The sequence below is a fragment of the Apodemus sylvaticus genome, chromosome 9, assembly GCF_947179515.1.
Source record: "Apodemus sylvaticus chromosome 9, mApoSyl1.1, whole genome shotgun sequence".
Classification (NCBI taxonomy): Eukaryota; Metazoa; Chordata; class Mammalia; order Rodentia; family Muridae; genus Apodemus; species Apodemus sylvaticus.
The window spans coordinates 58,070,991-58,095,282 of record NC_067480.1 but is presented as its reverse complement, the minus strand read 5'-3'; the positions used below and the strand labels follow the sequence as shown (position 1 = coordinate 58,095,282).

At 46.7% G+C, this 24,292-nt stretch overlaps 1 protein-coding gene across 1 annotated transcript in view; it reads right to left on the bottom strand.

Annotated features, from left to right (window-relative positions):
* Positions 1-2,008: 2,008 nt before the first annotated feature.
* Positions 2,009-24,292, bottom strand: part of Rftn2 (raftlin family member 2) — a 52,169-nt gene continuing 29,885 nt past the window's right edge. Inside the window, exons 8-9 of the mRNA XM_052193352.1 lie at positions 14,025-14,103; positions 2,009-4,051 (exon numbers count right to left, since the gene is read on the bottom strand). Of these exons, the coding sequence (XP_052049312.1) occupies positions 3,764-4,051; positions 14,025-14,103 (367 nt within the window). The 3' untranslated portion in view covers positions 2,009-3,763. The remainder of the gene's footprint in view (positions 4,052-14,024; positions 14,104-24,292) is intronic.

Genomic DNA, 24,292 nt, shown 5'->3' with positions numbered 1-24,292 from the left:
GAACTCTGGCGGTTAAGGCATGAGAATTGGAAGTTTAAGGCTGGCCTGAGCTATGAAGCAAGATCCCGAGTTTAATTTAAAAACAAAAAGTATGCTTGTAGAGTTTTTTGTTTTTTGTTTTGTTTTTGTTTTTGTTTTTGTTTTGAGATAGGGTTTCACGTAGACCAGACTAACCACTAACTCAAAGATCTTCTTCCCCTGGCCTCATGAGTCCTGGGACTGAATGTGAGCCACCGTGCCTGGCTGCTTGTACACATTTTAAAAAATTAAAAGTAATTGATGTATTCCTAAGTTTTCTCTCAGTTATCTGTAAATTTCTATCTCTATCCCTTTTTATTTATTATTTTCTCATATATCATTTTTACAGACAAGACCTCATGTAGCCCAGGCTAGCCAACCTCAAATTTAGTAAAAGATATCCTTGGACTCTTGACTCCCCTGTTTTTGCCTCTGGAGAGCTGGGATTATAGGCATATACCACCACATCTGGGATTATAGGCATGCACCACCACATCTGGGATTATAGGCATGTACCACCACATCTGGGATTATAGGCATCACCACCACATCTGGGATTATAGGCATGCACCACCACATCTGGGATTATAGGCATGCACCACCACATCTGGGATTATAGGCATGCACCACCACATCTGGGATTATAGGCATCACCACCACATCTGGGATTATAGGCATGCACCACCACATCTGGGATTATAGGCATGTACCACCACATCTGGGATTATAGGCATGTACCACCACATCTGGGATTATAGGCATGTACCACCACATCTGGGATTATAGGCATGTACCACCACATCTGGGATTATAGGTATCACCACCACATCTGGGATTATAGGCATGTATCACCACATCTGGGATTATAGGCATGTATCACCACATCTGGGATTATAGGCATGCACCATCACATCTGGGATTATAGGCATGCACCACCACATCTGGGATTATAGGCATCACCACCACATCTGGGATTATAGGCATGCACCACCACATCTGGGATTATAGGCATGCACCACCACATCTGGGATTATAGGCATCACCACCACATCTGGGATTATAGGCATCACCACCACATCTGGGATTATAGGCATCACCACCACATCTGGGATTATAGGCATGTACCACCACATCTGGGATTATAGGCATGTACCACCACATCTGGGATTATAGGCATGTACCACCACATCTGGGATTATAGGCATGTACCACCACATCTGGGATTATAGGCATCACCACCACACCTGGGATTATAGGCATGCACCACCACATCTGGGATTATAGGCATGCACCACCACATCTGGGATTATAGGCATGCACCACCACATCTGGACCTTTTTTTTTTTTTTGAGACTGTGTCCCATATAGGTTATGCCGTCATCTAACTTGCTGTGTAGCCAAGGATGGCCTTAAACCTAGAATTCTGCTGTAGCAATGCCTCCATGGTGCTCCTTCCCCACCCTGCCCCCAGCACTGACCGGGAGGTCTGCAGAGGGGTCTGAGCAGCAGGCCCCCTGCACAGTGAGGCTTCAGCACAGCAGGTGTGGGGCTTCCTTGTGACTTTACCAGAAACTCAGGGAGAGTGGCTTAGTTTGGATACATTAAGTATTTGCTAACACGTGATGCATATAGAATCCTCATGCAGGAGGATTGCTATGAGTTTCAGAGCTATATGTAGCAAGACCTTGTCTCAAAAAACCAAAATGAGGGCCAGGTGATGGTGGCACACTCAGCACTCAGGGGCAGGGAGGGGTGGGAAGGGGTGGGGAGGGGCTGAGAGAAACTGGGAGGTGGGGGAGATAGAGGCAGGCAGATCTCTGAGTTTGAGGCTGGCTAGGTCTACTAGGGGAGTTCCAGGACAGCCAGAGCTACATAGGGAAACCTGCTTCAAAAAACCAACCAGCCAACCAAAGACAAACAACTCTTCCCCAAAGACAAACAAACAAAACAAAATAAAACAAAAAGAAAAGAAAAACAACAAAACCAGGTATAGAAAACAAAACAGACATTTTTGTGTTCAGTCGGACAGTAGCCTGACAACAAATGAGAGTTTATTATCCAAATGACTCACAATGTCAACATCAAGCCAATACAAATATATAATACATGAATTACTTAAAGGCATAGCCTACTGTAGTTCTTTTGAAGGTCAGCCTTTCATCATAAATGCAAGGCCCCTGTTCTGTAGAAGATGAGTCTACACCGGGTAAAGACTGGGGGAGAAGAAAGCCTCCCTGCCGCAGGAGGATGGCAGCCATGGAGAGGGTCAGAGTTGCAGACATCACGTGGGCTGTGAGCCCCTCCACTCCTGCAGGACTGAGAATTCTGGGCTGTAACCTTTTCCAGGTTTAACATGTCTAGATAAAAATGGGATTTAAACCTAACAGTTGTAACAGGCCACTTCCATTTGAGACCAACACTTGTTCTCTTCAATGGTGTTTGAAAATTTAAAAAAAGAAAATTAGATTTTGTTGGTTGTTGTTTGAGACATGGTCTCACTGTGTAGCCCTGGCTGTCCTAGAACTCACAGAGATCTACCTACCTCTGCCTGCCAAATGCTGAGATTGGAGGTGTGCCAGCTTGGCATAGATGAAATGCTTTCATCTACCATGGCTTTTACACATTGAGATTGTGGGATCTCAATGACTTGTTTTTTTACAGGAACCAGTCAGTCACCTTTTATTGGACACTCAGGACTATTGGACAGTGGTAGGCTATCAGGACCAACAATGCCTGTGCTATAGTAAACAATCGGTGGACTTCTGATGAAAAACGATCTCTCAGTCCGTTTCTCAGTCAGGGCTTGAAGATTCAGCCAGTTGAATTCTTCCTAGATCAGCGCAGGGCGGGCAGTTATGCTCAGCCATGCAGTGCCCTCCACAGTGACCCCTCTTCAGTGACTTTTTAAAATTTGAGTGTATGCATGCGCACAGGGCACGGAGGAACAAGCACTTGCTTGTGGGGGTCGGAGCACAATTTTGTAGAATTGGTTCTCTCTTTCCATATTTCTATGGGTTCCAGAGACAGTACGTGGCAAGCACCTGTACTGACTGAGCCATCCTGTCAGCCTTAACTGGCTTAAATTCTGTTTAACGCTACTGGTAGGTAGGCTATCGGGACCAACAATGCCAACGTTAATGATTCGCTGAGGAACTGGCCACATGGTGGCTCTTTGAAGGAAAAGACATAGGAAATGTTTTTTGAAGACATCTGACAAACAGGGCTTGCTTTGTATGGGCACACAACAGTGAGAGACAAAAACCAAATTAACTGCTCTAGGCAGGGAAGAGAGATTTTCATGAGTCTGTGTCCATGGCAGAGAGGGGCAGAGAGGGGCAGAGAGAGGGAGGATAGAACATTTTTCAGTTTAATCGAGGCTGCAGCTTCCTGGGAAGGCTCTAATTGGTTGACGTGATTTGGATAGCCACACTTTTTAATCAGCCTGATGGGAAACACTGACTTCTGTCCATTTGTGGGTAAGTGACCCAGCTTGCTGCTTAATGACCAGATGAGACATCTGTTTACACAGATGTTTTAGCTGAGAGAAATGAAAGCATGCTTTTAAACTGATAAATAGTTGGTTATTCTTCCCTGTCTCAGAGGTTGAGCCAAAGTTTACATAGATTAGGGAAAGGCTGAGCCTGGAAATTAAAAATATTACAAACATGAAGATAGTAGTAGTGAAAGAAAGTCAGATGGCAGTCATTTAATATTTACAAGGCCTTCTATGGGGTCACCTGGCAAGTCACATGCAAGTGACCTGTGTCGCGCCCTCTTCCTGGTCAAACTGTCCGTCATCGTCATCTAGGTCCCGGAGGACGCTGTTGTTGCTGCCGAAGGCGGGGAAGCCGTCGCGCTGTGCCGGCCGCTCTTCCTTGGTCCAGCACTCTCTGGAGGGAGACAGGGGACCCTCCTCCTCCTCCTCCGGCGGGGCTCGGCCTCCTACGGCTTGGGTCGCGCTGCTGCCCAGGGCTGTGCTCCTGCTGCCCACCTTGTTTCTGTCTTCGCCCCTCAGCAGCCGGCTGCCTTTCCTCTGAAACACAGGAGAGCATCAGGCAGGGCGTGGCTGAAACTCATTCTTTCCCCCACTCCTTACGCAGGAGCCGGGGTGTGGGCCAGGGCAGGAGCCTGCCTGCCTGTGTGGCCCTGGCTCGTCCCCAGCACCGTCCCTGCCTGTCTCGAGAGCCTGCTCTTGCCTTGTCCGCAGCAGTGGTAGGCGGGCTGGTGGCCAGTTCTCAGGAGAGAATGAGTTAACTTGTACTTGGGAAACAGTGTGTGCGCTTGTTCGTGGCGGTGGTGCTGGTGACCAGGCTGTAGAAAACACGCCTGTGCGGGTTTCCTGTCTGTGTCATGAGGCACCAACGTGTCCTGGAACAAACACATTCTGAGTGTTTCTTTAGAACAGCAGTTCTCAACCTGTGGGTTGGGAGCACTTGGGGTCGAATGACCCTTTCTCGGGGCCTGCCCAAGACCATCAGAAAACACAGATACATCCATTTGCATTCATAACGGTAGCCAAAGTATAGCTATGGAGTAGAAATAAAAATAATTTTATGGTTGGGAGTCACCACGACAGAGGAACTAAGGCCACCACAGCAGACACCCCCGCCTCCTTGTGCTGCTCTGCTGTCCGACCTGCTCTGGCTGTGCCGCACAGCAGGCGGGGGTGCTGGCTGATAGAGTTAAAGGCTGGCTAGCAGTGCCCTTGGTCCACGTGGTTTCTGAGTAAGAATGGCCCCCATAGGCTCATATATTTGAATTCTTAGTAGTAGAACTCTGAAAAATGAGAAGGATTAGGAAGTGTGTCACTGGAGGTGGTGAGCTTTGAGGTTTCAAAAGCCGGTGCCAGGCCCAGTCTCTCTCCCTCCTTCCCTGTCCTCCCTCTCTCTCTCCCGCTCCCTCTCTCTCTGTTCCTCAAGTTGATAATGGACTAAGGCCCTGAAACTATGAGCAAGCCCCAATTTAATGTTCTTTTCCACGGTGTCTCTTCACAGCAGTAGAACAGTGACTGAGACAGTACAGTTCCTGACGACGTCTCTGCTGTGTAAACTTAGGTCTAAAGCTCTCCAGGTGACAGAGGGGCTTCCTCCAGGGGGCCTCAAGCCCAGCATGTGGGTGTCCAGGCGGCCACAGGGCTGCTTGACTCTCACTGCCAGTGTGCCTCGGTCCGATCCCAGACCCTCAGCTCTGGAAGGCTGAGCAAGGGTTCAAAAACCAAACCAACAGTCACAGGATTCTTCCAAATTAGCCACGTTCACCTCAGTGTTAGTCAGGAGCTAAGATTACACTTTACTGTGCAAAGCTAAAGTTACGAAACTCTTGGGCAACTCTGCCCGTGGGGCCTGAGCGGCTGGCTCTCTCAGGAAGGCGCCAGGCTTGAGTGACGCCCTGCTCGGCGCTGGGGCTGGACAGCGCTGACCGCTAGGCTTCCTCAAGTCTGGCTAGTGGGGGCCTTATGCCCTGGGCCGTCCTCAGCCTTACAGTCTGACTGTTCACACGGGGAGCCCTGGAGCCCTCAGGTGCAACGGGGACAGAGGTGACTTTTGCAATACACTATCGTGTGTGAGATAGCAGAGGCCAGCTCTCATGGCTGTGAGAATTTCCTTAATAAAAAACGGAATATTCTTTAACATATGCTATCATAGTAATTTACTTTTAGATAACTGTTAATAAGTAAACGGTTATCAGTTGTAAAGTTGAAACTTTACAGCTACCTGATAAAATAGTCAGCATTGTATCCTAAAACACTTCAGAGCACACACTTTTGTTCATCAGAAGACTCGGGGCTGGATGAATAATACTTCTTTCGCAATGATATTGCCTCACACCACCTCACCCCATGAGAAATGTTTTTTACAATGAGTCAATTTGTGATTTCCTAAACCTTCAAAACGTTGGAGTCTGAAGCCATCCACTCCCCGGAGACCATTCACCTCAGTCCCCGTTCTTCAGGGTCCCCGTGAAGGGGTTAGGCCATGGAGTGTCCTGCCCTGGGCATTGGTGCCAGCTCCCTGTGCTTGTTACAGTACAGTCATTGCGTTTGCAAAAGCAAGTGTAGATCAGTGTCGCAAGGCTTGTGTTCCTTAAATAAAACTGTTACAGCATAGTACACATACACATGCACACACATACATACACATGCACACACATACATGTGTACACACACACATACACGTGTACACACACACACACGCGCGCGCGCACACACACATGCATACGCGCATACACATAGCACACATACACACATGCGCTCACACATGCACGCACGCGCACGCGCGCACGCATGCACACACACATGCACACATACACACACGCACACATACACACACGCACGCATGCGCGTGCACACACATGCAAACATACACATGCACACACACGCACACATACACATGCTCACACACACGCACACACACACACACACATGCACGCACACACACGCACATGCACGCACACACACATACATACACGCACACACATGCACACACACACACATGAAAACACACACACACACACACACACACACACACGCATACACACTCTAGAGAACCTGGTAGAACAAAGAAAAAAGGAAAGCTCATCCTACCTCCAAAATTCACTATTGTTAGAACCTTGACATATTTTGCCTCCTTCTCCCTCCCTCCCTCCCTCCCTCTTCCCTCCCTCCTTCTCTCTCCCCCCGTCTTTCTCTCCTTCTGCATATGAGGGGTCCATACAGCACAGCACGGTTTGTACACGCTTGTGTGGTCCACTTCCCACCTAGCACTGCACGGCAGTGCCCTGTGGCGCTCCAGGCTCACTCATGGCTTTCCCGATCCTTCCTGACACTTTCTCTACAGGGGGAGAGGGAATTACACTGATCTGGATGCAGAGCCAATGCCGCCCTAACAAGCATCTAGTGTGTCACTCTTGTTTAAAAGAAAGGGGACTGACCCATTCTCTTAGTGTCTTTCTTGATGCAGTGTCAAAATACCAGACAAAAGCAACTTCGGGCCTGGTTTCTTTTGTCTCACGCTTGAGGGTACAGTTTGTCATGACGAGGAAAAGATCACTGAGTCCACAGTGGAAACAATTATGAATGCTGGCGATCAGTTCACTTTCTGACTTTTCTTCAGTTCAGGACTTAGCCCGAGGAGGGAAGGACCCTCTTTCAGGGTGGGTCTGTGCCTTAGGGTTTCATTTCATTACTGTGAACAGACACCATGACCGCAGCAACTCTCATAAAAGAAAGCATTTAACTGGGGCTGGGTTACAGTTTCAAAGGTCCAGCATTATGGTAGGAAACACGACAGCATGCAGGTGCTAGAGGAGCGAGAATTCTACATCTTGATCTACAAGCAGCAGCAGGAGACTGTGTTCACACTGGGCACAGCTTGAGCATATATGACTTCAAAGCCTGCCTCCGCAGTGACACACTTCCTCCAACAAGACCACACCTGCTCCAAGGCCCTACCTCCTACTAGTGCTACAGCTAAGGGCCAAGCAAGCATTCAAACACATGAGGTTATGGGGCCATACCTATGAAACCAGTCCATCTTCCCGCCCCAATTAATCTAACGTAGGTAGTTTCTCCTGGGCATGCCCAGAGGTAACCTAGTCCAAATAATCCTCACGGTGTGCCTGGAAGCTCGCCTCCTCTATAATTCTAAGTCATGCTGCCCATTAAGCCAGACACGCAGCTCAGGTGACAGGCCTGTCGACTTCAGGATATCTCAGCATCGTTCCTTCAGTGCCAGGGTTTTAATACAAACAACAGAATTAAGTTAGGAATGTAGGTTAGTGCTTAGTCAGGGTTTCCATTGCTGTAAAGAGACACCATGATCACAATTACTTTTAAAAGGGGCACCATTTTCTTGAGGCTGGCTTACAGTTCAGAGGGTTAGTCCATTATCCTCACAGTGGGAAGCATGGTGGCTGGAGAGGTAGTTGAAAGTCCTACATCCAGATTGACAGGCAGCAGGCAGAGAAACACGAGGCCACACCTACTCCAATAAGGCCACACCATAAGCATTCAACAAGAGTCTATGGTGGTATTTTTGGTTTTTTGGATTTGGTTTTTTCGAGACAGGGTTTCTCTGTATAGCCCTGGCTGTCCTGGAGCTCACTCTGTAGACCAGGCTAGCCTCGAACTCAGAAATCCGCCTGCCTCTGCCTCCCAGAGTGCTGGGATTACAGGCGTGCGCCACCATCACCTGGCTGGGGGGTACACATTCTTATTCAAACCACCACAGCCAGCTCAGCCATCCTGGAAAATAATATGCAACACTGAAAGACAGCTACCCTGTGAACCCGCCATTGCACTCCTGGGTAAGGCTGGAGGCATGAAGTCAGGATGTTAATGAACATCTGCACTGCATGATCACTACCCTGCTTTTCGTAAGACCTCTGAGTAGAAACATCCTGACCGTGCGCCACCTGGTGAGTGGGTAAAGGAGCCCACACCCCTCCACCTGCCACTGGAGCTCAGGGAAACAAGGCAGGCTCAGACCGACAGGAACCACACTCTCAGCACACAGAATGTGGGGAGTTCATCCCATAGGAATTTACAGGAAGAATGGTGTCTACCAGAAGTGGGGTGAGAGTGGGGGTGGGGTGGGGAAAGGATGGGGGAAGGTTAACCGATGGACACAAGCTACAGTTTACAGGGTAGGAGGTTCTGGTCTGCTGTGGCCCTGTTAGGTGACAGTGTACACACTAGATTTCAATGTTTTCACCATAAACAAGTGATAAATATTTGAAAAGGTAGGCATGCTAATTTAAAAATTATACGATGTATATGTGCATTGAAACATCACATTACACACATTACACACACACACACACACACACACACACACACTTTAAAATGTTTATGTACCAGAGGCTGGAGAGATGACTCAGCAGTTAAGAGCACTTGCTGCTCTTCAGAGGACCAGGGTTTGGTCCCTATGGGGTTGGTCCCATGTAGTGGCTCACAACTGTCTGTAACTCTAGTTGCAAGGATGCCCTCTTCTGGCTTTCCTGGCACCAGGCACGCACATACATACATGCAAGCAAAACACTCATCCACATAAAATAAATCTTTAAAACATTTATGTACCACTTAAAATTAATTTAAATAAAAATGCATCCACACTACAAAACTAAATCAAACTAAACCAAAACACCGCCTGCCTTCCAGGGGACAGACTCTGTTTTTCTCTTAAACAACAGGACTTTCTCCCGCCACCTCCCACAGTTTGAGCTTGTGGTATCAATGCAGGCCACATCTCCAGCCTCCTTTGGAAGTGGATGTGGACAGAGCAGTTCAGATCAAAGCAACAGGAGAAGACATGACAGCCTGAGAAAGTTGTTGCCCGAGGCACAGACTTGGAATTCCAATTTCCTGTGTCTCAGAGGCTGAACCTTGTTCCAGCCGGCTGAGGAGCACAGGCTCTTCAGGGAGAGCCCAAGATTCTGAAGGCAGCAAGGCGGATCCAGGCCATCAAGTGCCACCCCCACCCCACCCTGAGTGCCAGCCCACCTTTAAGTATTACACTTGTCATCTCCCATGTGGAATTCAATGCTTATGGGGTTAGTTTGTTTATTTATGTTGTGTGGGCTGTGGTGTCCATGTGGAAGACATGTAGGCTTGGTTCTTTCCTTCATGGGTTTCAGGACAGAACTCAAGCTGATAGATTTGGTGGCAGATGCCTTTACCTAAGTCCCCTCAATGGCCATCTAAACTATCTGTTGTTGGAACAGCTTAGCAAGTAATCATTTTACTAATTATCAGTCAACATGAAAAAAAAATCTTGATAACTAATGCTTTTCACTTAACTTCACCCAACTTTACGATTATAAGAAGTTCCAAACATGTAGAAGATTTAAAAAAGAATAGGTGCTCAATGCCCTCCACTTAATTAAACAATTTTCTTCCTGGGTGTGTGTAAGCTCTGGACATCAGTAAACCACACTTCCGTGTTACAGATGATGGCCACTCTAGCTGGAGAAAACACTACGTACTCCTGGATTCCCCTCCGCCTCTTTATACCATTAGCAGGATTTCATGATCTGTTGTTGATATGTTCTCAGAGCAAAGCCTCAGAGCTCTGTGCTCTGTGCTAATGTTATTCATAGTTTATAAAGGAATGGAGACCTGGGGGCCACAGGCACTGTGTCCCTCCTCCTTCAGGTCCTCGGAGTTCTTTTCAGTTTGCTCTCAGCTTCTGAGCCTTCTACAAATGGGGGTCCTGTTTTCTCTGAGCTCATGGAGACAAAAATGATTTTAAAGATTCTTTTAAACATGATTTTAGGACTCTTCCCTATGTAATCCAGAGTCTCTCTCTCTCTCTCTCTCTCTCTCTCTCTCTCTCTCTCTCTCTCTCTGCCTCTCTCTCTCTCTGTGTGTGTCTCTCTCTCTCCCTCTCTCTCCCTCCCTCCTCTCCTTTATCTTCCCTTCTCACTCTCTTCCTGCAGGTTCTTTATCTCTCTCTCCCAACCCCTAATCCCCATGGTTTCTTCCCTGGTCTCTGTCCTTGGGACCAATAAACTCTCCTGAGAGCAGCTTCCCAATAAACCTGCCTTTTAAAAAAAATCCTTGAAAAGTATGTTTCTGTGCATATGTATGAAGGTGTTTGCAGAGTGCATGGGGCTGGGGTTGGCTGGGGTTGGCTGGGGTTGGCAGGTGGTTGTGAGCTGCCCTGAACCTGAGCTCTCTGGAAGAGCAGCCAGTGCTCTTAAGCATAGAGCCATCTCCTCAGGCCCAGAAACCAAATCCTTTTAAGTGGCCTTTGTTTCTGTGGCCTGGCCATCTTCTAGGCTGCTGGGCTGCGTGTGTCCCTCCTGGTGACGACTGCGTGGCTTGCCCATTGGTCTCGCCAGCTCTTGGTTAGTGTCTGATTTAAATTTAGCTTTTGCAATATGTGCATGGTGGCATCTCTTCATGAGCCACATTTGCACTCTCATAAATCATACCTGAATCATCTGTGTATTTATTTCTTGTGAACATATCCTCTTGATAACTGTGTTGTTTCCTTACTGTTGATATTTGAGATTTTTTTATGTATTCCCAATTTGTTCCATTGTTTTTCTTTAAGATTTATTTATTTATTATATGTAAGTACACTGTAACAGTCTTAAGACACCCCAGAAGAGGGTGTCAGATCTCATTACTGATGGTTGTGAGCCACCCCATGGTTGTTGGGATCTGAACTCAGGACCTTCTGAAGAGCAGTCAGTGCTGTTAACCTCTGAGCCATCTCTCCAGCTCCGATATAGTCCATTGCTACTGATGTGATAGCTAAGGTTTCTGTGGTCTGTAGCTTATCTTTTTCAATCTTTTAGTGGTGTAAGTCACATGGCACAGGCTTTTAATTTTGATGAAATCTAACTTACCAACTTTGTTTTTTTCTGAGACAAGGTATTTCTGTGTGGCTCTGGCTGTCCTGGAACTTACTCTCTGTATACAAAGCTGTCCCCAAACTTACAGAAATCTGCTTGCTGCTAACTCCTGGGTGCGGAGATTAAAGATGTGCACCACCATCATCTGGCTAATTTATCAACTTCTAATAGATCATGGTTTTGCTACTATATCTGAGATCTTTCCTTACTTCATGGACAGTCCCCCCTAATGTCTATTCTAACAGCTTCTAGTTTTACTCATATAGATGATCTCTGATGCCTACAAGAAGATGGGGCTGGGGTGCAGCTCAGTTCACAGAGGTGTGGCTGCAGTGGCAGGTGCTCCCAGCACTGCGGCAGGAAAGAGAGGGGCGAGCATCTCAAGGTCTGAGACTGACAACTTGACCATTCTGGGCGGCAGGCGCTCCCTCTGCTGACCTGGTGAGGCCCAGCCTGGCTTTCTCTGTACTTGAGCAGCCACGCTTGCTCTGCCCACCCCATGGCTCCTGGCCATGAGTAGCCCGCTCACTGTCTCTTGGTTCTAGTGACACTTGGGGCTAGGGGACACTAGAAATACTAATCTCTGGGGAACTGAGTCCTGGTGGCGAGGCAGCCATGCTCAGGGCCTCTTCCTGCAGAGGACTTTGCAGTTCTCCTCCTGGCTCCTTTCCTTTCTCGGGGCCGCCCTCCTCCTTCCCACACTCCAGTTGTCTTCACCGCCTTCAGGAACCCCAGGCACGCTCCTCCCCATCTCTCTTCAGAATGCAGTCTTGTCCTGACTCCTTTCCTTTACTGCGTCACATAGATGCAACTCCACATCTCCATATTACTCAGAAGGCTTGTGGAGTAACTTCACATCTCCATATTTATTACCCAGAAGACTTGTGAAGCAACTTGTTTTCATTTTCATTTTTTCTCTTTAACATTTGGGATTGAATCTAGAGCCTTGTGCACTCTAGGAGAATGTTCTACCCCTGAGATCTAGCCTCAGCTCTAGAATTTCAAGTTGAGGACAAAGTCCACATATTGCCAAACTGCTGTCAATTCTAAGGAGAAAAGACTGTGAGGGAGCAGACTTGGGCTCAAACACAACTGCACAGTCCTGCATTAATCCAATTGCATGGGGGCTGTGAGTGGGTGATGGGGCGTGGCCCTTCCTAAAAATGTGAGGACCATTTGGTGAATGTTAAAATTCTCCACAGAATACTCCATACTAAACTCATGAGCCAGGGCCATCCTCCCCTCCCGAGGGGCACACTGCTCACAAGAGGGTCCCAGATGGTGACTCTCCTCTTCTGCCTCCCACCTTCTGGTCCACTTCCCTACCTCTAAGTCTACTTATGTGTGAAGCCAGTCAACTCCAAAATTAACATAGCACAGCTAAACTGCATACACTATGGGTGTGTGAGGGTCCCATAATAAGTTAGGCATTATCAATACAGTTTTCCTCCAGTCAAAGAACACTGTTCTAGCTTCAATACCACAAGAGTAACGAACCACATGCTCAATATCCCACCTCAGAAAAAGCAGAACCTCCAGGCCTTTAATCTCGGAACTCAGGAAACAGTACAAGTCCAGCATGGTCTACAGAGTGAGTAGGAGTCCCAGGACTGCCATGGCTACAGGGCTACACAGAAAGACCCTGTCTAACCCTCTCCCCCATTAAAAGAAAGGCTGGTCAGTGTCAGCTTGAGACTATATGGAGACAATAGAAATGTGGTGTGTGTCGTTAGAGGTCAGCACAACCAAAACTGTGCATAATTTTACAAACTCAGGCACTTTGGACTCACAAAACTTAGAGAAATGATGGAGGACGCCCCCTTTCCCTCTACTCTAGGATTGGTAGCTGAGGCTTGGAACTACAGTGGCAGAAGTCAGGTTAGCCGCATGGATTTATTTGTATGCACACAGGGACTTTGTAGAAAAGAAAAAGTCAAGGAGATGGCTCGGTGTGGAAGGCTGAGCTCAGGGGAGCTTTGGGAGAGGCTGAGAGGCTGGGGCATGTGACTGGCAGGGAAGCAGGTCGGAGCCTGCAGGGGAGAATGAGGGAGCGGCTATTTCTAAGGTTCGTCTTTGAGGACTCAAGTCAGAGAGAATCCGTTCCAACCGCGAGTCTCTTCTTTCCGCCAGGGAGAGCAGATGTATAAGTAGACTGGGAACCTGCTACCTCTCCAAGGTGGTACAAAGGTCATTCTATGTCCGTAAAAGGGGCAGACCAAGAAACTTCCTGGGTCTGCTCTTAGTTGCCTGCAGCTCAAAATGGTCCTTATGCCAATGTGCTGTGTGTTGGGATGGCATATTTTAATAGTCTTCGGAAATGTGACACCCTTGCTTTTTAAAAGCGATTACACTTTTTATTTTATTATTGGTTGGTGTGTATAGTGTGTGTATATGCGAATGAGGACTCATGCAGGCCAGTGGCATGTGCGTGGGCCAGAGGACCGTGTTGGGGGTCAGTTTCCTCCTCTTACAGTGGGCTTCAGGGGAGCAGTCAACGTCTCTTTGCCTTCTTCTGGAGGAGACTAACTCCCTGCTGAGTCTGTGTGTCCTATCCTGACCTCCCTTCAGAAGGACAGACAGAGCTTGAGGATTTGCTGCTTTAATATGAGGTAGCATTCATGATGTCAACACTGGCGATGTTTACTCACTTCTGGGCTCCGATTGGCTGAGTTCCACGTAACTGGCCTTTGGAGAAACACGACCTGCTTGGTAGCCAAGTTTCCTTCACTGAAAGTTAAAATAGTAACATTAGTATTTGTGAATTGGGAATTTTCTTTTAATCCCACCAAAATTTTAATTACTTTCTAAAGCTAGGATACCAACAAATGAATTTCATTATAGCATTTTCATATACATGGGTCATTATGCTTTGTCCTAGTGAATTTGTTATTTTCTCCATATTTAACTAGGTTGGCCCACATATATCCTTTGTGGGATAATCTTCTGATCCCAAAATAATTATGAAATATGGCTCTATAAATTGCACTGGAAAAAACGAAAAGAAAAAAGCCTATTAAAAAATTAACTGGCAGCCGGGCAGTGGTGGCACACGCCTATAATCCCAGCACTCTAGGAGTCAGAGGCAGGCGGATTTCTGAGTTCGAGGCCAGCCTGGTCTACAGAGTGAGTTCCAGGACAGCCAGGGCTACACAGAGAAACCCTGTCTCAAAACAAAAAACAAAAAACAAAACAAAAAAACAAAACAAAAAGCAAAAAAACAAAAAACAAAAATTAACTGGTGTTGGGGAGGGGCATCAGAGAGATCACTCAGATGTTCAGAGCATTGGCTGCTCTCCCAGAGGACCTGGGTTTGACTCTCAGTACCCACATGGTGGCTCACTGTGGCTGTAATTCCAGCTCCAGGGGATCTAGTGCCATCTTTTGGTTCCCATTGGCATCAGGCACTCACATGGTGCACAGACAAACATGCAGGCTAACCATCCAGACACATATTAACTAAATAACTAGTTGGAGGATTAGTGTGGATACTGCTGTGGTCAGGCGGGGTGATGCAGGGCAGTCAGAAGCACAGGCTGCTTTTCCAGAGGATGGGGTTCTATTCCCAAGCTGGATGTGACACACAACTGCCTGTAACTTCAGTTCTAGAGGATCCGATGCCCTCTTCTGGCCTCTGAGGGCATACATCTATATGATACACATAAATGCAGGGAAAACACTCACACACCTTAAAATAAACCTAAAAGACCTTTTAAAAATGGGGAGGTCGTCTTGCGGAGGACCTGAGTTCATCTCCCAGCGCCCATATCAGGTGGCTAAACATCACCTGTTCCTCCGGCCTGAAGGAATCTGATGTCTTCTTTCCTCCAGGGGCACTTGCACACATGTGGCATTCATTCACACAGACTTATGTACACATAAATAAAATAAAATAAAGTAATTCAAAACTCTTTAAAAACAATATAGTTATTATATCCCCCCCAGGGAAAATCTCAAAATATATCAAAAAACATAATTTTGAGAAAACAGTTCCAGAAAATTATTTTTATGTTCTTGCTTCCTCTCTGGTTCTTCTCAGCACCTCCCTGCCTTTTCCATGCGGTGACCACCGTGTATTTATATCTCCTTGTAGTCCATGTATGTGTGATGGTAGTGTTAATGCATGTCTAGGATCTTCAGAGAATGAAGACACCAGAATGGACTGTTTTCCCTTATGTTTTAGAGAACAAGGTTCTTGGGAGTTCTAAATCATGCTGTTATAATATATATACAGATATGTTATTATGTTTATATATATATAAGAATATGCACACACGCACACATATATACTTCCTCTTATGGACGATTTCCTTGAGATGAATTATCAGGAATGAAATTATTAGGTCAAAAAGTATGATTTAAGCCTCTTGGTGTGCACTGTCAGATCAGAGAGCAGTTTGGGAGCCACATGTGGGGAGTTTTGCATTTCCACTGAGAGGTTCAGGGTTCAGCCAGGTCCATTCACTTCAGAAGCCTGTGCCTGGCCACTCAGGCTTCTCCTTCTTTAGCTGTCATCTGCGTGGCACCCCTCTCAAGTGCGGCCCTGTCTCCTAGGGCTTGTGTGGAGGAGCAAAGCTGAAGTTGTTCAGTAACAACTTTTATCATGCAAAGAAGCCCGACAAACCCTCACTGTTCGCACAGTTGGCTCTGTGCTTTGTCTCTGGAAGCTGATGGGAACGAGGCTTCGGCCCTACAGCGGATCATTCAGCAGAGCAGTCCAAACTTGGGGTTGGGGGGTGGGGCACAGACTTGGAAATTAGAAATCTTCCCCCAGGGCACTAGAAGGGCAGGCTTTTAGTTAGAATTTCTTAAAGTCCAGCTTCCTTTCATTTGAGTGTATCTTCTGTCAGAACAAAATGCTTTGGATGGTGTAGCTTCTGGGGACCAATTGTAAGGACTGTGGAAGGGATCAGCATGAGGCGAGACTGGGTCAGTGTTTGGGAATCACAGGCTACACTGGAAAAAGACAGGATTTGGGTACCACATAGTTCCTGGGTTCAAATTCAAGCCCTGTCACAGTGCTGAAAGCCTACAGTCATTATGCTCTCCCCTGTTTAAGGACCCGGGAGGACAAGACAGAGTGTTCCTCTGTGTAGCTACCAGAAGAAAGACAAGTGTGCAACTTGGGGTTGGAGAGGTAGCACATTGCTTAAGAGTGCTTGTTGTTCTTGCAGAGGACCTGGGCTCAATTCCCAGAGCCTGCATGGTGTCTCACAACCTCTTCTTGCTTCTGTGGAGGATTTGCTGGTCTGGTGTGCAGACAGACATGCAGGTAAAGTACTCATACACATAACATGAAATAAATAGAAAGATAGAGAAACATTCAGTTCTCTGTCCACTTAGTACATGTAGGGTGGAATATAAAATAATTTTTAATAAAAAGAAAAGATATCAATCAAGAATATCTTTCATGGCTGCAGAGATGGCTTAGCTCTGACTGTTCTTCCGAAGGTCCTGAGTTCATAGCCCACAGCAACTACATGGTGGCTCACAACCCTCTGTATAGCTACAGTGTACTCATATACATAAAATAAATAAATAAATCTAAAAAAAAAAGAATATCTCTCTGAGAGAAAATTCAAGGGAGAAAGTTCATAGGAGAAAGAAGAAAGATTTGCAGGCAACGTTGTAGATGGGCCTGGGTGAGAAGGCAGGCGGGTCCCCCAGGATGGGTTCTCTCCAACCAGTTAGAGGACGGGGCCGTCTGAACCCGGGATGAAACGAACAGTCTGTTTACCTCCTCCTTCTCTTTCCCCAATCCCCGAACCCTTCCAGCCGAGGCTGGATGACCCCAGAGAGGCTCTGGCTGCAGGGTGACCCTAGGCTCTTGACCCTAATGCTTTATAATAAGTTTAGGCTGTTTTGAAAAAGTCTGAATTCTCATTTAGTTTCGATTTTAGTTTATAATATGCAGAGTACATTGTAATGGAGACTAATGAGGAAGATAAAAGCAAGTTTCTGCCCTGAGACCACAAGGCAACAAACTAGATGCTCGAACTTATAGGTCCTGATGCTAGTGTGTCAGGAGAAGAGGCAAAGAAAATTCATGACCTGTGACATTTAAATACCATATCAAAAATGAGTCACTAGCCAGGCGGTGGTGGCCTTTAATCCCAGTACTTGGGAGGCAGAGGCAGGCAGATTTCTGAGTTCAAGGCCAGCCTGTTGTGCCGTGGTGGCCCAGTGAAGTCTGTAAAGTTGATATTTTACAGACAGAGGCAGAAAAAAAGAAATGTCTCCTGGGAATAATGGAACTCTCTGTTAATTTAGAAGCAGAAATTTCACCTGGCAATTTACTATACTCTCTAGCTATTTAAGATGGGCCCTTAGTTCTCAAGCAGCAGTTTGCCCTGACTTCCTCCTTTTCTCTCTTCATGGGGATTCCTATGGCCTGGGTGATAATCCAGTCTTTGAAATCGATTCACTAACCGCCAAACTCCCTTTTAAGAATTGCAATGCTTTGCCTCATAGTTGTTTACATAATTACTACCTTCCAACCACATGCAGGTTTATATGGCTGTGTGTATGTGTATGAGGATGGCTCTGGCACTCTGGTACTGAAAGCAATGATTTAGTCAGGAAGTTTTGTTTCACAAGATAGAAGGCTAAATGTTAGATAAGGATTTCTCACAAGAACTTGTTAAGACCCAAGTGGTATAAGAAACTTCAAACTCTTTGAAGGTTTATAGTAAACTATGAGTGACTCTGTATTCTAATCAGGAAGTTTGATGGCATCTGTAAATTGATCTTCTATATCTGTTACTTGAGAAACTGTGTACCTGATTGATTGTGCATTTCTTTGTACCAAATGGCTATGATAATTGTGCCTGCCTCACTGGCTACATTTTTTGAAATGGTAATACCAACTCTTTGTGTATAAAAATCCTTGCCTTAGAGCTCCAAAATACATTCAGATTCAAACCGCCTCTGTGTGTGTGTGTGTGTGTGTGGTTTGTTCTGTCTGTCATCTCAGCCAGACCTGTGCCTTCCTGGACCAGAGGACCCTGGTTATCCCGCAGCAGACCCACGGTCTGTAACAAGCCTGGTCTGCAGAGTGAGTTCCAGGACAGCCAGGGCTACACAGAGAAACCTTGTCTCGAAAAAAACAAAAATAAAAGAGTCACTAAAGCTTTGCTCTGAAATTCCAGTGAAACTGGCATAAGCCTTAACCCCAGCACTTGGGCAGCAGATCTCTGTGAGTTCAAGGCTAGTCTGGTCTACATAGTGCATTTCAGGACAGCAAAGGCTATGTACGGAGACTCTGTCTTACAACAAACAAACAAACAAACTAATGAATTTAGGTTTGCACAAGAATAAACAGCATATTTAATGTAAACATAAGGAAGCAAAATAACACTATCATCAAAGACTTTCAAACTGAAAAGTCTTAAATATAGCTTGATATGTCTTCCAGGATACTTAAAATCTGAAATTATTTTTGTGGGATATCATGGAGCTGAAGATGTGATTGGGTGCTGCAGTCCTTCCTAAGCATTCCTGAGGCCCTGGGACACAGACAGACAGACAGACAGACAGAGACAGACCATAAAGAGAGCAGAACATGCAGTAAAATGACAAGTTACAGACATGTTGAAAATTGGAATATAAATAAAAGATTCTCATCTATGTTTAAATAATTTATAAGTACAATCTTAAATGTGAGCAAAAGATTCTAACAGGTCCTTGACCAAAGAACCCAGATGGCCCATGAAATGAAAATGCTCTTAGCCTTGGTCACGATTACAACTATAAATAAAAGAGACTGGAGAGAAGGTTCAGTCGTCAAGACCACTTGTTGCTTATCCAACTGGCTAACCTCAGTTCCAGGTGACCTCAGAAGCCAACACTTTCTTGGCTTCTGTGGGATCCTGTATGAACACGGCACACAGATGTGCACACACAAACACAAAATAAAAAACAACAACAAAAGTATCTAAAACAGAAAAACAAACAAACAAAAATCACCCGGAACACTACTCAGATCACTGTGTACTTCCCAGGATGGCGCCATTTTGAAGTACAGCAATATATCATGTCTGAGCGAAGGGAACACCCCACCCCACCCCTCCCGGCTGCAGGTGAAGCCTGAAGCCACCTGTTTGGGTTGGCTTGCGATTTGTGTAGCCAAATGAAACAATGCCCACCCAGCACTGCCACACAGAAAGCCTGTGATGCACACCAGAGTTCCTAGTTGAGCTAAGAGGCACTGGTCACAAGCATCATCAGAAGGTGAACGCACCGCAGCGGGCAGACACTGTCGGAGAACAAACACCCACACTGCTACACACAGTCAAAACTCACTGTTGGGGTTTTGTCTAAGCTCCACCCCACACCTACCTGGCAATAGCCAGGTATGTCCCGCCCCAGAGATCTGGCTCACTATAAGAGGGGCTACTTATTCCTCCTCTCTCTCTTTGCTCTCTGCTCTCCCACATTCTCACCTCTCTGCCCCTGGGGCTCTTCCCCCCTCCACGTGGTCATAGCCGGCCTCTACTCCATTCTCTCTATTCTCTCTCTCTCTATTCTCTCTCTCTCTCTCTCTCTCTCTCTCTCTCTCTCTCTCTCTCTCTCTCTCTCTCTCCCCCACTAACTCCCATCCCCTACTCTGAATAAACTCTATTGTATACTATGTCTGTGTGTGTGGTCCTTCAGGGGCAGAGGTGCCCAGGCAAGGGCCCCCTGGACACCTTCCCCCACACCGCCTAGCCACACTCACCTAACCCCTATACTCTCCCCTTTTAAGCCCTTTCATCTTGGCATTGAAAGTCCTTTCACTCACCACTGAAGCAACCCGGAGGAAGTGACACTGAGGCGCCTCAGGTCAGGCTGCCGAAGCCCACTTGCTGGCTGCAGTGAGTGCACAGTACAGTTTATGCCCTTCATGTTTAATGTGCGTCCTATGTGTTTCATTCACAGCATTTTTTCCTGAGGTTTTGTTATTCATTCTATTTTATGTGTCTGGGTGTTTTGGCAGCCATATGCCTCCATGTGGGTGCTGGGAGCTGAACCCTGGTCCTCTTGAAGAGCAGTCAGAGCTCTTAACCACAGTGTCATCCCTCCAGTACCCACAGCAATGTTTTGTTTTGTTTTGGTTTTGGGTTTTTTTGTTTGTTTGTTTGTTTTTGTTTTTGATTTTTTCGAGACAGGGTTTCTCTGTGTAGCCCTGGCTGTCCTGGAACTCACTCTGTAGACCAGGCTGGCCTCGAACTCAGAAATCCGCCTGCCTCTGCCTCCCAAAGTGCTGGGATTACAGGCGTGTGCCACCACCGCCCGGTCACAGCAATGGTTTTAAGGGCACAGATTAATAGTGAATTTACTCCTGGTCCTGTAAACCAATTGAATGCCTGTGGATGAGGTGGCCACTGGTCCAGTGGGGAGGCTCCAACTGTTAGGGTAAAGCAGAGCCTGTTTCTGTTTCTGTGTTTTCAGACAGGCTTTCGTGGGGCCCAGGCTGGTCTTGAACTCCCCGTGCAGCTGAGGATGACTGTCACTTGACATTACAGGCTCCTGGGAGTTCTCTGCCTTCTTATGTCTATGTGCCACGTGCACACCTGGCCCAGTGCAAGTAGAGAGGGCGTCAGATCCTCGAGCACTGGAGTTGCATGGTTGTGGGTGCTGGGCCACCACCGCCCACCTAGGGTGGAGCCTTCAGACCTAGGTGAGGCCTATTGTTCTTCAGGCAGAGAAGCCGAGAAGCCCAGCCACTGAAGCCAAGCCAGTTTTCCTGACCAGATCCTGGCATAGTGGGGGATGGGCATTGGGCCATGATCAGAACCTTTGTTTTGGCTTCACTCCTTTCTTGTCCATCCTTCCCCCAGCGGTCTTTCCAGGTACCCTTTGACCAAGGCTGCAGGGAGCTACATTAGTGCTCTTAACCACTGAACTGTTTCTATAGGTCCCTTCGCTTTTAAGTCTGTAATATTAGTTGCAAGCTCAGCTGATGTGGTCCTTTAGTGTTTATTTTTATTGAAGAATTTCTTGGTAACTCAAACCTCGACCTCTCTAGTAGAAAAATGATTGGGCTCCTGACATGCCAACAATAACGAAGGAATCCGCCTCGTTTCCAGGCTGGCTATAAACGACCTCGGAAGGGTGTAAGCATGTCCCTTACAGCCTCATGCTGTCCATGTGCACGAGCTTATGATCTCTCCATGTGGGTGCCGTCATAAACCTCAGTGGTGTACCACTGCCCCAGAAAGTGGAACCTCAGTCTGGAGAGGGCCGAGGGTGCGTGCATGGGCTGTGATGTCACGAGAGGACATGTCCCTGTGAGCTATTCAGGCTTAACTTAGACAACAGAAGAGCAGAGAAAGCTGAAATACTGTCCCCAAGGAGAGGCCATGCATCTTTACGACATTACTTATTTCTGTTGCCTTATTGCTTAAGATCGTCAGTGCAGGCCTTGTATGCGGTGGACAGTATACCTTATGTCTTCTGGAATATTTTGATTTGGGACAGGTCTTCCTATCCTGCTTGGACAACTAATTTTATCCTCTTAGGAATTTGGTTCTGCTAAAGGGTTAGATCCCCAAATAATAGTTCTTATTTATTATATTATAATTATATCATAACACGCATATTAGTATATCAAATAGTCCCCATGTTTATTAGCCAAATGTGTTCAGGTGAGGATTTTTCTCGACAATCCTCATGGCCAGTGAACAGCATCGCAGTTAATATTATATTATTATATATCATTTTATATTTGTGTCTTGGATATGAAGTCTCTTCAGAAAAGGCTCATCTGTGAAACTTCTTCCCCAGGTTGTGGTCATTGGAGGCTGACGGGGCCTTATGGGTTCTAACTTCCTTACCATGTAAGCTCACGGCTGAGCAGGCTCTTAGGAGGGGCACACTGGAGGAAGAGGGCGCGCTTGCTGTGAGCAGTGTTCTGCCTTCGCACAGAGCAGTGAGGAGGAGCTAAAGCCCGCGTGTTCCTAGGAGTCCTGTCACAGTGACAACTCAGAAGGACAAATTATTCAAGCGCCTGGCGTCTGACAGAAGAGCAGACTGCGCTACGCTTTGCCTTCCTGCGCAGGCGCCTGCTGTTCACGTACAGTCTCTATTCCTTCTGCCCAGGAGTAGCAGCCGACTCCTGGGAAAGGGTTTGCTGAACAGCGAGGCTGCTTGCTCTTCAGTCTCCTCAGGACTCGCATCAACCTTAATTTTTATATTTACAATCTCTTTAATACTTCCTTGAAACCCCCGGACTAAAGTACCTCATTGCCTAATTACTGTATTAAATTACTGAATTCATGAGCCTGACCCGCTCCAACCAGAATGCGAGCTCTTGGCTATGTGTTAGCATTTCATGAAATGTAAACATGACTCTCTCATAGGTGACTTCAGCAGCAGACACCGTGGATGCTTCTCACTGGTACAGAGTTTTTCTTTTTAATTTCACTTAAAAATCTCTGGAGAGTGTCAGTTTATTGCAAAACATGAAATAATAAGAAACCGAATAGAAGCAAAGAGGCCCCTCCCCCTTTCCCTATTAGACAGTTTCTAGAACCGAATATATTTTAGAACCACTGTGAAGTTGGTCCAAGGGTTGCTAGACAGACACATTTGAAACCTATACACTTGAGATTATTCTCTAATACTGTCCTAAAACTTACATTTAAAATCCCTAACAAGTTAAAGATTTAAAAGTTATTTTTTGTATATGAGCGTTTTGTCAGTAAGGTAAATATACCGCATACATGCAGTACCTGAGGAGGACAGAAGAGGGCGTGAGATCCTCTGAAACTGGAGCCACCATAAGAAAGCTACGATTCAAACCTGAGTCCTCTGTAAGAGTAGCAGGACTCATAACCACTGAGCCATCCCTCCAAGGCCCCAAATCCTCATCAATTATTACAGGCAGGATTCTACAGCAATGCATATTTAGTGAGCCCTCTTGTCATCCTTACATAAAGATAAGTCCTCTTAGACAGTAAGAGAAGCTTCCAGGGTTCCATCGAGCCTAGAGGATCCGGGCTGCAGGAGCAATCTGCAGGATGGCAAGACTTTGGCGCCTTTCGCCCTCCCTTCGTTCTAGAGCAACCACAAAGCTAGCTGCACCTCAGACAGCCAGTGGAGGGCGTCTCCAAAGCACTGGGTTGCAGGGTAGGATCTCCTGCCTTTGGGGCAGTCTGGCTTCATGTTCCAGCCTACTCCCACTCCAAGGCATCCATGGCATCACAATAGATTTTAGTTCCAGCCTTAGGCTCAGTCCCTTCGTTCTGAAACTGGTCCTGACCGGATACAGGAAATGTCACTGGAGCTCAGCAGAAATGGGCTGGCTGCCAGATGTCCTGCCTGGTCATTCAGAGCACTGTGGGAAATCCTCAGAAGTGAGCCCAGCTGGGAACCCCCAGTGAATGGTAAAGAATGACTATGCCCTTCCCGTAAGGGAAGAGGCAGGAGAGGCTCGGGATTCACACCCACTGGAAGGCCTGTATCTAGCTGTGTCAGGCCAAATGCACCTACGAGAACATCAAAAACAGACAGAGAAAACGGACATGGTGGGGGCAGACACTTTTAATCCCAGCACTCGGGACACAGAGGCAGGAGGATAGCTGTGAGTTCAAGGCCAGCCTGCTCTACAAAGTGACTTCCAGGACAGCCAGAGCTATATAGAGCATAACTCTCTCTTTAACTCTTGATTTTGAATATGACTCAAAAAACAAGCAGAACAAACAGAAAACAATGTGCTCAGACACACAGGTTGTTGAGGAGGTGTGTGGACCAATGTGTGCAGACCCGGGGCTCACACAGAGGGAGTCTTGTTTTTCAGAAGCCCCTGCAGATTTCTCAGATGTTTGTATTTGAGGCCCTCGTGGCAACGTCAATGACAGGGACTGATCCTCTAAGCAAAGACCTTCAAATCCCAGGAAACCACACTGGAAGCATTTCTCGTGGGCTTTAAGTCAGCATG